This window comes from Rhinatrema bivittatum, chromosome 1 (genome assembly GCF_901001135.1).
Source record: "Rhinatrema bivittatum chromosome 1, aRhiBiv1.1, whole genome shotgun sequence".
NCBI lineage: Eukaryota > Metazoa > Chordata > Amphibia > Gymnophiona > Rhinatrematidae > Rhinatrema > Rhinatrema bivittatum.
This window is the reverse complement of record NC_042615.1, coordinates 88,562,226-88,575,860: the sequence shown is the minus strand read 5'-3', so window position 1 is coordinate 88,575,860 and position 13,635 is coordinate 88,562,226. Positions and strand designations below refer to the sequence as shown.

The following is a 13,635-nucleotide window of genomic DNA, read 5'->3' as shown; positions in this document are numbered from 1 at the left end:
TCCCACCTGGCTGTCTAGGACTCCGGCCCATAGCAAATGTAATAGTAATGTTATTTCACCAAATCCCTTGCTTGTAGGAAGTAAGGGGGGGTGTCACTGTTTTTTACTTTTAGACAAGTTACTGAGAGGCTATAGTGGCATTTTAACTTAAATACCAAGCGTGCAGCTAAACCTTTATTTTCAGTGTCCATCTGCTGGAAGGGGAGAAACTCACTTGTCTGGACTGGTCTGGGACTCGAGGAAAAAAAATTAGCAGGTAGGATTCACAGTTTTCCTTATCTGCTTCTCTGCATTGCTGCCGTTGTGGGTTGTATTTCTAGGTCGTCTTTTTTCTTTTTATATTTTATTCTGTTATTCCAAAAATTGTAACAGCGTTTATGTACCTTCTTATGGCGATGTCTTCTATTCTTAATCTCGTTCCCCATGTCTACTTTTTTGCTGTTTATCCTATAAGTCAATCAGCATGAGGTGCTGATGAAAGTTGGCAAAAGTGATACCCTGCTGCAAAGATTTAGAACAGTGGCACTGGCTAAGAAGAAGCTTTCTCAGCTTTCAATGATTAATAATCTCAGACAGTAAAAAATCAGACAAAAGGAGCTAAATTATTTTGTTTTCTGGCTGCTAGTTGAAATATCTAAATTAGCTGTTAGTATTGCTACTTTAAATATGTATTTGCAAAGTTAGGTATATCTGTAAATCTGTACTGTGAAATATATGCATCTATATATTATACATCTCTAAAATCAGGAACATGGTGGGTGGATGCACTTGTGGAAGGGGTGGGTGGATGCACTTGTGGAAGGGATGGGGAGTAAGGATGTAGGCATGACAGAAGAACCCTATCACACTCTGGTTTGGCTCTGGAAGCTTCGACACAGCTGCATGTGGGTGTGGGTTTTTTTTTTTTTTTTCTTGAATGTCATCTAATTCTGTGGTCTATTTTCAGGGATTCACCAGATGAACTCCCTGTCTTTGTTGGTGCAAATGAAGCAAAAAGAAACTGCACAATTTCTCAAGTTGGGGACAATTTATTTGCTGCCGTCAAGTAAGGCTTTTTTTATTTTTATTTCTTTTTCCCTTTATGTTAATACAAGGTGGTCCTACTGTTTACTAGTTCTTTTGTAACCTGTCTTTAACATTGGAGTCTGAAAGGCCCCTAGTTATGAGGCAGATAATGAATACACAGTTGGCTTATTTGGCATCAACTACTGATGCAGCACAATGTAATCTTGTTTTGTAATAGTGATTAACCAAGATTCTTAGCAGATTTAATTTTACAAGATTGTCAGATCCACAAGAGCAATATCCTGATGTGTTAGTAGTGTGCAAAGGTTTAGGCACCCATGGTCAAATTGAATGCTTCAATAAATCTGAGTGAACAGAAGCTGACATAACTTATACATGGAGCAAAGTTAAATACCATCAATAAATAGTGGTAAGTTACTCACCAAATGCTTGCTTTGAAAAAAACAAAGCTTTTAAAACATTTTATTACTAAGTTTCCATAAGCCAACATCTCTAGTAACCTTTTAATATTTTTCAATTTTACTTTGTATATTCACACACATTTATATCATCCAAACTCTCAATGAATGAAATCCCACTAAATGTTGTATCAAAACTAAAAAAACCATCATTCATATGCAGTCAAATCACATACACAACCCACATACTCACATTCAACATCACACTCACCACATAATTAAAAACCTATCCCATAGCCACAACCCAATATTTCTAACCATCCCCAATATCAGCCAACCTGATATTTCCTAGCATGTAGCAGATGGACTCAGGACCAATGGGTATAGTGTGCACCTGATAGCAGTTGGAGATGGAGTCAGATTTCAATCTGACGTCAGCCCTAGTACACATACCCCTGCAGGAAGCTCTGCTCTTCAGTATATCTCAGTCTCCATAGCAGTTTGGGACTCTGTACACGCTTGCACAGCGTTAGAGTATTCTAACCAAAGAAATCCAAAACAAAGAAGAAATCTTACCTCTACAGATGAGCCCTGCTCTCCTGCGGTGATACCTACGGATCCCTCCCCCGGTTGAGAATTTACGGAGGTGATTTCCGCGGTCCCTCAGAGGTAGGCCTCTGTCTGGCAGCCGGTTCCCGGTGTGGACTTAGCCCCCGGGGGCGAGGGGCATTTGCAGCTGCCAATTGCAGGGAAAAGATCACGTGGCTTAGGCTGCAGTTAGAAAGTTCACAAGGAGAGGCCTGCCCTGTCCCCGACAAGCACGGGAACGGTGGCCATTTTGCCCAATTCGGGCCCCGATGCTGCGCAGGGCTCAGATGCTCAGGGGAAGGGGATTTCCTGCCGATTTCTCCGCCTATGTTAAGCCCCCAAAGGCCTCGCGATTTGGGACATGATTCTCCTCCTGCCGTGCCTCGGGGGGGGCGCCCTTAAAGAGACAGCACCCATTTTCTTTTCAGTTTATTTTACTGCTTCACAAAGCTTATATGGAGGCTGAGGCAGACTTGGATGGGCAATATTCTCCTCCTGCTAAGATCCCCAGGCCTGCGGAGGATCAAGGGGCTCCTAGGACCCGGCCTTCCTGTCCCGCTTCTGACACTGAGCTACCGGCACCTTCCACTCCTCTGGGGTCCGTGCTTCCGGACCCCTCCCCAGTGGTCCAGGCTTTTAACCCAAGTCTCCTTAAGGCAGAAGGCCGCAAGGGATTCTGGGTGAAGGGAATCTCCCTTCACCCTGTCATAAGAGCCCAGGCCTAGAGAGCTTGAGGCCCCAGGGAGCTGGTAGGACCTCTTGATACACTCAAGACGGTGAACGTTTACCTCTTAGTTGTTCCTGATGCAAGGTGAGCTACTATTTTGATTCTTGTATCTTTGAAGCAATATCTACACCATAACTAAGTTGGTCAAGTTTTATTGTATTCCTGAACTATTCCTGTGGCTGCAGCAGGCCCAAATATGCAAGGGAAGGTCCAATAAAGCAAATCGGAAGGCGGTCCCACGTAGCCAACGCAAAAAACAACAAAGGGACTACCTTACACCATGGAAGATTTTATTAGAGGTGCCCGACTCGAACTGAGTTTCGCCAACAAGGCTGCATCAGGGGCTAAAAGGTTAAAAAACAATAAATATTTTTTTTAAAAAAAAATATATCACAAAAAACTTCTGGTAACCATTATTATATGGAGTCCCAAAATATCTATCTTAAAAAACATTTTCTTACAACATCCATATCTAAACCTTTTTATACAATATGCCAAAAGCATAGAGAAATACATTTCATAATATGAACCATCATAAAGATGTAAAGACATCTATTTATGACATATATATTTAAACATTTTTATATTGTATACCAAAATCTTAGAGAGATACTTATCGATTTCTCATACCTATGCAAACCATATTACAAAATAGCAAATTATATATAAATGTAAAGAACGGAGATAATTACCTTTATACTGTAAACATATTCTCACTGCAGTAAGAGTCAATCTGTGTATTGATTGTTGCAATAAAACTAAACAAAAAACACAATTTAATATTGTTTATACAAAATAATGGTCACATATTGTAAATTCTTCAAATGTATAGAAGTCATTCTTAATCCAAGATTCACCATATAGTTACTAATATAACCTAGGGTAGTTAAACCACATAAATGTCTTTTACTAAGGTATACTCTATATATGATTAAGTTAACTTCATATACTTATAAATTTAAATAATGATAGGGGGTCACTCTCAACAACAAACAGGATTTATGTTTACTTAAAACTAGTGAAGTCATGTCCTTATAAAAAATAAATAATAAAATGTATTTACATTTGTATTGATTATATACAGCCTTAAATTCTCATTAGCACAGTGTATGGTCTTATGAGAATAATAATATATACTTTACTATCCAATTCAATACTTCATTTAAAACCTACAATTCCTAGCGATCTAGCTATATCACTCTAAAAGAATTTATTCAATATGGACAGTATAAAAACTACCTTGCAGCGCTAAAAAAGAAGAACAAATGTCACTGCATCCAAGGAAACTTCAAAAAACATCACGCCAAACACTATGACGTTTCTTCTTTTAATCCTAATTGGTAATTTAAAAACTCTACACGATACTTAAGTAACAGCAGAATGATAAAAAAAAGATATATATACGTTACTGATCTCAAAAATTTTGGCTAGATGCTGCGATTGCATTGCAACAAATTCACAATAAAATTATACTACACATTATAGTTTACAAAAAAACAACAAAACCACTTTCAATCCCTATCACTCTTAATATTCACTCGAGAAAGATACAGTAATTACCTTACAACGCAGCGATCTGTCTGGAAACAAATAGCACTGCAACTAAGGGGGGTCCATTTGCCGTGTAGTTATTTATATAGTCAACTCAAGACAAAACCGCGCCAAAAAACTATGACGTCATTTCCTTCCAATTATGTCAATCAAATGGATATATCAACTCTGCAGTCAATTCCAAAAAAAGAGAATACAAAGCCTAAAAATTGAAAAATAGGGTATTTTAAGATGCTGCAACCATTAGTAAACAAATATTATGCATTCTTACCTCGTCAAAAAATATGACGTCATTTCCTTCAACTCAGTCATTCATATGAATATACCCACTCTATAGACAAAACTTAAATTGCAAAACTTAGAAATTACAAAATGTGATTCCAGGATACTGCAGCCATTATTAGTCAGACACAATAATTCTTGTCATAAGTGTTACAATTGTAGCACATTAAGATAGACCTTATTTATGTGAGTTGATGTGGTTATTATGTAGCATTCAGTGTCAGCCCGATACTGTAACTCATAGTGAAAAACCTAACATCTCATTCTTATGTGTAGGTATCTCATTCTTTGTAAATGGGTGCTTGTAAGCTATCAGCCAACATTCCCTATAATCATAGGTTCTATATCGCCAGACTAATTAGCCTTTCAAAGGTAAACTAGTATACCTATCTAATGCAACTTATAAGAAAACAGAAAAATCTATCTCTTGGTTTAAACCTACAAGTTCCACAGTGTTAAATTTATAAATCAGCCGTTGTTCCATACGAAGTAAATTTGTATCTAAATCTCCCCCTCTCCAATTCATTCTAGGTTTGTATAGTACACAAAATTTGTAGTCTTCAAATTTGTGATTCGCCTGGTTACAGTGTTCAACCATTGGTTTCCCCTCAATTTTTCTGTTTATCGCACTTCTGTGCTCAATCAGTCGCTTATTTAAGGACCGAATGGTTTTGCCAATATAAAATTTCATGCAAGGGCAGTAGGCTACATACACTACACCCTCACTCTGACAATTTGTAAATTGTGTCAATTTGTACGGTTCTAATTGATTATTAAACAGAACCTGTTTTGCTTTAGGGTTCACAGGACACACTGTGCAGTGACCACATGGGTAATGACCCTGGGGTCTTGCATCTTTAGTCTGTTTTTGTGGGAGTGCAGAGGGAACGAGAAAATCTTTCAGATTACGTTCTAGTCTGTTTGCAATAATTAATCTGCTGTTCTCAAAGCACTCTAGATTCCGCATAATCTCCCAATTTTTCTTAATAACTCTAACAATTTTATGCATGTGGTGCACATCAAGCATTTAAAATTTATATAAAAATTTATACAATGTTCTGGACACACGATTAAATATGACTGGGCTGGCAGGGAAAAATTAAAGTACTTGCTCTGGTGTTAGGAAGGTCCCATTTGAAAAGACTTTATGCCTTTTTTTGAATTTGGTGCTGAACATATGTGAACTATTTATTTGAGTTTTTGTGAACACACTTTTTTTAAATTTATATTTGTGTAATAGCTAATGCCATCTTTAGAATGAGATTTGAATAAGAGAGCACAAACCTGTATGCTCATTGATGTGTGCACATTTCTTGTGCACAAAATTTCCTTGCTGCATCAGTAGTAAAGTTTGTGCACAACCGTGGGTTAAACTGTGTGCTACACCGAGGTCAGTATTTTAGACTGGCCCCAGACTTAAGAATGCTGCTATTCAACTTGTACTGACAAAAATCACAGATACCCTGGAAGTGATTACATTACAGACCTGTATCTAACTTGCCCTATCTGGGCAAACTATTGAGTAGGCCATTACGTTGCAGCTTAAATTGTGTGGAAGACTTTGATCTTTTGGATTTCCGTCAGGACTTTCAGACCGGCTTCAGTAATGAGACCGCTCTTCTGGATCTGAAGCTTGGATAGGGATTCGGATTTCTCATTTTCCTTGATTTATCTGCTTTTGACTCCCTAGACCATGATGTTTTTATTTATTAGCTAAGAGACTTTGGAGGCAGTGGAACAATGTTAGATTGGATCGCTTCTGTTCTTAAGCAGTCAGGGTGTGAAGAAACTGGGCATGATATTATTGCTCCTTTTGCTTTTAAAATGTGGAATGCCTCAAGAATCTGTTTTTTTCTCTATTTTATTCAACATATTTGTTCAGCCTTTAATGGACATTATTCGAGGTATGGGCATTAACCTTCGGTCTTACGTAAACTATTTCCAGATTTATGGATCACTCTAAATATTTGAAAAATCTATCAAATTACTTAGAAGCTATTGCTTTTTGCTTGGGTCATATTATGGCGCTTTTTAAATTTACCTACAGCACCTTTGTCTTCTGTGAGAAAGTAAATTATGAAATTTGAGCACCCTAAGATTATAGTTTCAAAAGTACAAGTACCAATTGAATCTAAGATTAAAATCCTTAGGGGTCATTTTTGACTCTGAATTGTTTGTAGTTGCATTTAATAAGGTGATTAGAAACTGCTTTGTATAGTTGTGCACTATTCCTAATTTTCATCCCTGTCTTATCTCAGGAGCATCTTGCCAGTGTTCATGTGATAACTGGGCACCTGGATTATTATAGGAAAATTGGTTCCTACCTGCTAATTTTCGTTCCTGTAATACCACAGATCAGACCAGACCAGTGGGTTATGCACTGCTATATCAAAGTGTGCCACCTGCAGCTCCTCAGTATTTATCCATACCCAAGCCAAGAAACAACAGACGAAAACCCATTTAACTCCCTAAAAAGTGCAAACATGAAACAAAATACCCTCAAGGGCCAGAACAAAAAAAGGCCTCAAACCTGAAAACCCCAGGTCTGAACCACTGTTCCTATCACCGAATTGGCATAAATGCATTCTGATAGACTTCCTATGTACAGCAGCTTAAGTCCAGGTAAATCAGTCTTTCAGCAGTAGTACCCGGGTGGGTCCCTGGACTGATCTGTGGTATTACAGGAATGAAAATTAGCAGGTAAGAACCAATTTTCCATTCCTATATATACCCAGATCAGTCCAGACCAGTGGGGTGTACCAATGCCACATTACACCGGGCGGGAACCCGAAAGACCCGCTCGCAGAACACTTTCTCCAAAAAGTGTTTGGTCCGGAGCCCTGCAGGGAGGACCAGTCTGCAGCCCTACATATCTCTTCAGGTGAAAACAACTGACACTCCGCCCAAGAAGCCGCTTGCTCCCTCCTCGAGTGAGCTTTCAGTCCAGTTGGAACGGTTCACCCCTTGCCGATGTAGGCCAAACAAATAGTTTCCTTCAGTCAGCAAGTAAAGGAGGCCTTGGATGCCTTCTCACCCTTCTTCGGGCCCCAAAACAAAAAGGTGGTCCGATTTTCCAAAAGGAGTTAGTGACCTTCAAATAATGAAGGAGAATCTGGCGAACATCGAGAAGATGCAGATTTTTTCCTGAAGCTGAGTCACGAGTCCATTTGGGAAAACCAGGCAACTCCACGGTCTGATTAACATGGAAGGCAGACACCACTTTCGGCAAAAAGGAGGGCACCATACGCAGGGACACCCTATCTGCCGAAATGCGCAGGAAGGGATCCTTACAGGACAAAACCTGCAATTGTGAAATACGCCTAGCGGAGCAAATGGCCACCAAAAACACAGCCTTCAAGGTGAGGTCCTTCATAGAGGCGTGCCCCAGTGGCTCAAAGGGGGGGATCACAGAGCACCTGGAGGACTAGGTTGAGATTCCACTCCGGGCACGTCTTACAAATCAGAGGACGAAGATGCTTTACCCTTTTCAGAAAACTGGCTACATCAGGGTGGCTGGCCAGGGGTCTGCCACCTATCCGACCTCTGAGACAGCCTAGGGCTGAAACCTGAACCCGCAGGGAGTTATAAGCCAAGCCTTTTGACAACCCCTGCTGCAGAAAAGCCAAAACCTGAGGAATGGACACAGACAGTACTAAACCTTGTTGATCTCACCAAGCTTCAAACACCTTCCACACCCATACGTAAGCCATAGAAGTCGAGGGCCACCTGGCCTGCAGTAGGGTGGAAATCACCTGTTCCGAATACCCTTTCATTCATAACCTCTGCCTCTCAAAAGCCAGGCCGCGAAAGAAGTAATCCTCCCTATCCAAAAAGATGGGACCTTGATGTAAGAGGTCTGGAAGATGAGCCAGGCACAACAGACCTTTGGTTGCCAGACGAACCAGATCCGCAAACCACAGCCGCCGTGGCCACTCCAGGGCCAACAGGATTACCAGACCGGGATGAGCTTCTATGCGCCACAGGACTCGTCCGATCAGCGGCCAAAGCAGGAAGACATACAGGAGGATTCCGGTTGACCACTTAAAAACTAGGGCGTCAATTCCCACCGACCCGACTTCCTTTTTTTCGGCTGAAGAACCGATCCGTCTGAGTTGAGGCGGGTTGCCATGAGGTCCAGCTGGGGGGCTTCCCATCTGACACAAATGTGATTCCAAGCCTCCCGGGACAGCTCCCATTTCCCGGGGTCAAGCTGAGGAAGTCCGCCTGCACGTTGTCCACGCCTGCCATGTGAGAAGCTGCGATTCCTTCCAGATTAAGCTCGGCCCATGCAAACAGGAGATGAGCCTCCTGCGCCATGGCCAGATTCTGGGATCCTCCCTGGCGATTAAGATAAGCCACCATGGTAACATTGTCCGAGAAGAAGCGAACCATCCTTCCCTGCACCAGGGACTGGAAGGCCAACAACGCCTTGCAGACTGCTCTCGTCTCTAGGCGATTGGACCATGACCGTTCAGGCAGGGACCAGAGACCCTGGGCCGCATGGCCCAGGTATACTGCTCCCCAGCCCTGGAGACTTGCATCCGTCGAGGCAATCACCCAATCCGGGACTTCAAGGGGCATTCCCTTTTGCAAGTTGGCTTCCAACAGCCACCACTCCAGGCTGGACAGGGCCTGTGGTGGCAACGGTAACTGGTACTGTTTCGACACTGGATTCCACCAAGACAGGAGTTCCCTCTGCAACGGTCTCAGGTGAGCAAATGCCCAAGGGACCAACTCAACGTTGATGCCATGGACCCCAGGACTTGCAGATAGTCCAACACTCTAGGGATCGGGAGATACAGTAGAAGATGCACCTGCTGCTGCAGTTTGCACATCCTGTCCGTTGTCAGGAACACCCTGCCCAGCAAGGTGTCTAAGCGGGCTCCCAAATATTCTAGGGACTGCGAAGGCATCGGATGACTCTTCACCTCATTGATCACCCAACCGATGGACTGAAGGCAATGGGTCACCCGGTGTACTGCCCACAAGCAGTCCTCTTCTGACTTGGCTCAAATTAGCCAATCGTCGAGAAAAGGGTGAACCATCACCCCTTCCTGCCAGAGGGCCGCTGCCACCATGACCATCACCTTGTTAAAGGTGCGTGGGGCCGTCGCCAGGCTGAATGGAAGCTCTCTGAACTGGAAATGGCGACCCAGAATCTTGAAGCGCAAAAACTTCCAGTGATCGCTGTGAATCGGGATGTGCAGGTAAGCCTCTGTGAGATCCAGAGAGGTGAGGAATTCCCCCTTCCGGACCGCAGCAATGTTAGTCTCCATCCGAAAGCGGGGGACATTGTCTGATATTCACCTTCTGTAGGTCCAGAATGGGGTGGAAAGTCCCCTCTTTCTTGGGAACCATGAAATAAATGGACTACCGCCCCTGCTCTTCTGGTGGTACGTGGACGATAGTCTGCAGATCCATCAATCTTTGCAGGGTGCCTTCCACCACGGCCCGCTTCTTGTGGGAAACGCAGCATGATTTCAAGGAAAACCTCCTTGAGAGGCCGAGAAAATTCTAAGGCGTAACAGTACTTTACCACATCCAGCACCCAGCGATGTGAAGTGATCTTGACCCACTTCTCGTAAAAATGGGAAAACCTGCCCCTGATCGTCCCGCACGAGGGGTGGGTGGGCCTGACTTCATTGGGCAGATTTACTGGCTCCAGCCCCCTGCCCAAAGCCGCCTCTTGTAGGCCGGCCGGTGCCGCAAAAGGACTGACTGTGGGCAAGAAGTGGACTACCTGGCACCAGAAGAGGGAGCACCCCTCCCCGATCTGGTTCTTTGGGATTCCCGAAACAGGGTCCATGGAACAAAGGATTTCTTAAAGGGCTTCCTATCTTCCGGCAATTTATTGCCCTTGGATTCTCCCAGAGATTTCATCAGCTGGTCCAAATCCTCTCCAAATAGTAATTTCCCCCAAAAGGGAAGATTACACAATTGCGACTTAGAGGAAGCATCCGCTGCCCAATTGTGGAGCCACAGAAGCTGTCGAGCTGCTACCGAAGACACCATGGTCCGGGCAGACACAAGCACCAGGTCATATAAGGCATCTGCCACATAAGAGACCGCCACCTGCAGGCGGGCCACCTGAGGATGTTGCTTCTTGTGGTTTCTGAATCCAACATAAACACGCCCGCTGCATCATGGTCGCACACACCGCCGCCCGTAGGCCCAACGAGGAGACTTTCGAGCAAGCGTTTCAGCTGCAATTCCAGCTTGCAGTCTTGCACATCTTGAAGCGCTGAAGCCCCCGCCACTGGGATGATAGTTTTCCTAGTAACTGCCGATACTGCTGCATCTACCTTAGGGACGTTAAGGCATTCTAAGTGCTCATCAAGTAGCGGATATAACATTTGCATTGCCTGGCTGACCTTAAGACCTGCATCTGGGGACTCCCACTCACAACTGATGCACTTCTGAATCTTCTTTGGGATGGGGAAAGCGCTAGGCGGTCCCTGGAGGCCATCCAGGACCGGGTTCACGCCATCACTGTCGGATTCTTCTAGAGAGAGTTTCACCCCCAGTTCCTCAAGTACCTGAGGAATAAGGGGTTACAGCTCCTTCTTGAATAACTGGACCATGCGGGAATCGTCGCCTTCCGAGCCAGGGTCCACCGCAGGTCGTCCGAGCCATCCAAATCTTCCCGTACCAAGGCATCACGGGAAATATGATTGTCTGCTCGGAGATGAGGACACTTCGGGGGGGCCCCCACACTCCCCTCCAGGTATCTGCGCTTCGCAAACTTCCATGCCAGGAATGCCTTATGCATCAGGAGCACAAATTCCGGCGAAAAACTTCCCGGGCCAGCGTCATCACCACTGGAATCAGACTCTGTGGCCCTCAAGTCCTCCAATCTCTATTCCCGCACCGCGGGAGACAGTGGAGGAGGGTCATCCTGGGAATCTTTTTTTCCCCCCAGGGGCAGCAGCAGACGCCGAAGCCCTACATTTGGCCCCAGTGCCGGTGCCTGATCCGCGTGTGGCCTTCCGAGGCTTAGACCCCTTAACTGAGGACCCCTCCCCTCCCACAGCACAAGTAGTGCAAAGTGAGAGGGAGTTCAGATAGGCAGACCATACCCCACAAGCCTTGCAGGGTTCCATCAATGGCTTCTCTGCCATTGCAGTGCTCCAAAAGTAGCCCAAGGGCACTTTCCCCCCGGGAGGAATCAAGTGCTGCCTTAGAGAACTGATGTCGCCTAAAAACAATCGCTGACAAAAATCAGTCCCAGCACCTTCAGGGAGCCTCGTGGAAAACTTTGGCCTTGCATCCAGATGTTGTGAGGTTTTTGAAGGGGGGTCTAGCATCTGCGGCCACCGGTGCATAGATTGGGTCTGGCGTGTGCATTGTGGGCCTTCATTTTGAGTCATTGAGGAAGGCATCGTCAAAAGGACCTCATGCTGAAGATGGTATTTTCGGTGGCAATTTGTTCATTCAGAAGAATCTGAGTTGCAGGCTTTGTCCTGTAGGGAACCATTTCTGGAGGTTTCAGACAAGGAGATATCTTTGCGCAAGGTACCCTCATTCCTGTCTAAGGTGGTTTCTTCATTTTCATCTGAATCGGACTGTAGAGCTCCTGCCTTTCCGAATTGGTCTGCCAAGTCGCCAGAGGCAAAAGTAAGTTTCTGGCGGTTGGATCATTTGTTGGTATTGTTTGGAGGTGCCAGAAATGGATGCGAGGCCTCAAAGGACACGATAGTGTGTTGGCTGAAGGAAGCTATTGTTTGGCCTATCTCTGTAAGGGGAGAAGAATTCCAGAGGGGTTGTGTGCACTCTACTAGAGCACAGGTAGAGTCGTGAGCCGAGTGTCAGTGACTCCGCAGGAGATTTGTAGAGTGGTGACGGTCTTCTCTTTATCTTACCATTACTGTTTAGATGTTCAGATTCCAGGAGAGCGGAGCTTTGGCTAAGTGTGTTGAGAGGAGGGCTCGCCCAATATAGGGGTGCTTTGGTACATCCTACTTTTCTGGACTGAGGTGGAGTACAAACTGGAAAAGAAAACTGGTTCTTACTTGCTAATTTTCGTTCCTGAAGTACCACGGATCAGTCCAGAGACCCAGTCTGAAGACCATTACAGCAAGTCATTGTTCATTGTTCTGGCATTCTTACTGGGAAGAACTATCAGAATGTGTGTGTGTGTGTGTGTGTGTGTATGTATAATCTATCCTTACCAGCAGATGGAGGCAGAGAACTAAAAACTTTGAGACACTGCAGAGTGCCACCTGCAGTCCCTCAATATTGACTTGTACCCAAGCCAACTATAGAGTAACTCCTCCATAAGAACCCCCTTAAATGAGGGCACACACCAAACCCAAAGGTTGGAGCCCCCCAAACAGACAAATCACAAATCAACCCAAGGGGATATATATATAGTTCTCTGCCTCCATCTGCTGGTAAGGATGCAAAACCCAGTTGTCTGGACTTCAGGAATGAAAATTAGGTAAGAACCAATTTTCCTTTATTTAATTTAGCTTTCTGACCAGGTTCTGAACACTTTTATTTAAGGGTAGCCTGTTTTTTTTTTTTTTGTTTTTTTTTGTTGTAATAAAGATAGCCCTTGTTGAATCTGTGGATTTGATGGATAGCAAATCATCCTGTAGACTATTGTATTGGTTATTGTGTGTGTTGTTATGCTATATTTTATATTATGATTGTACACTGCTTAGTCTCAAGTTAAGCATCTATTAATTATATATGTAATAATAGTCCAGTAACAATAATCCAAAATGCAGGTTCCATGCAGAATTAATGGAGCCTACTTTGTGTACATTCAGGTATATATATGGATCCTCTAGGAACCACAGACATGTCCTACAAATTTGGTGTGGATAAGGACACATGTAAGTTCAATGTGATGTTCAGCAGGCTTTTTCTATGGATGCAGTCTGGCGCACTCAGCTAATTAATTGATGTGAATCTTTCACTTTCTGCCATATATAAGATGAACATGCTGCTATCCCTTCCCTTAAAGCCACTGGCACGATATGGCTGGAGCTGGTAGATCTATCTGATCACAACAGGGCCTCTTGTGGCTGTCTGAATTTATTTATTCTTGTTTGCAGTTAA

The 13,635-nt window shown here is 43.9% G+C and overlaps 1 protein-coding gene across 1 annotated transcript in view; it reads left to right on the top strand.

Annotated features, from left to right (window-relative positions):
- The window catches only part of LOC115074732 (histone PARylation factor 1), a 76,919-nt gene that overhangs the window by 17,927 nt on the left and 45,357 nt on the right, over positions 1 to 13,635 (top strand). Inside the window, exon 4 of the mRNA XM_029574528.1 lies at positions 947 to 1,045. Within this exon, the coding sequence (XP_029430388.1) occupies positions 947 to 1,045 (99 nt within the window). The remainder of the gene's footprint in view (positions 1 to 946; positions 1,046 to 13,635) is intronic.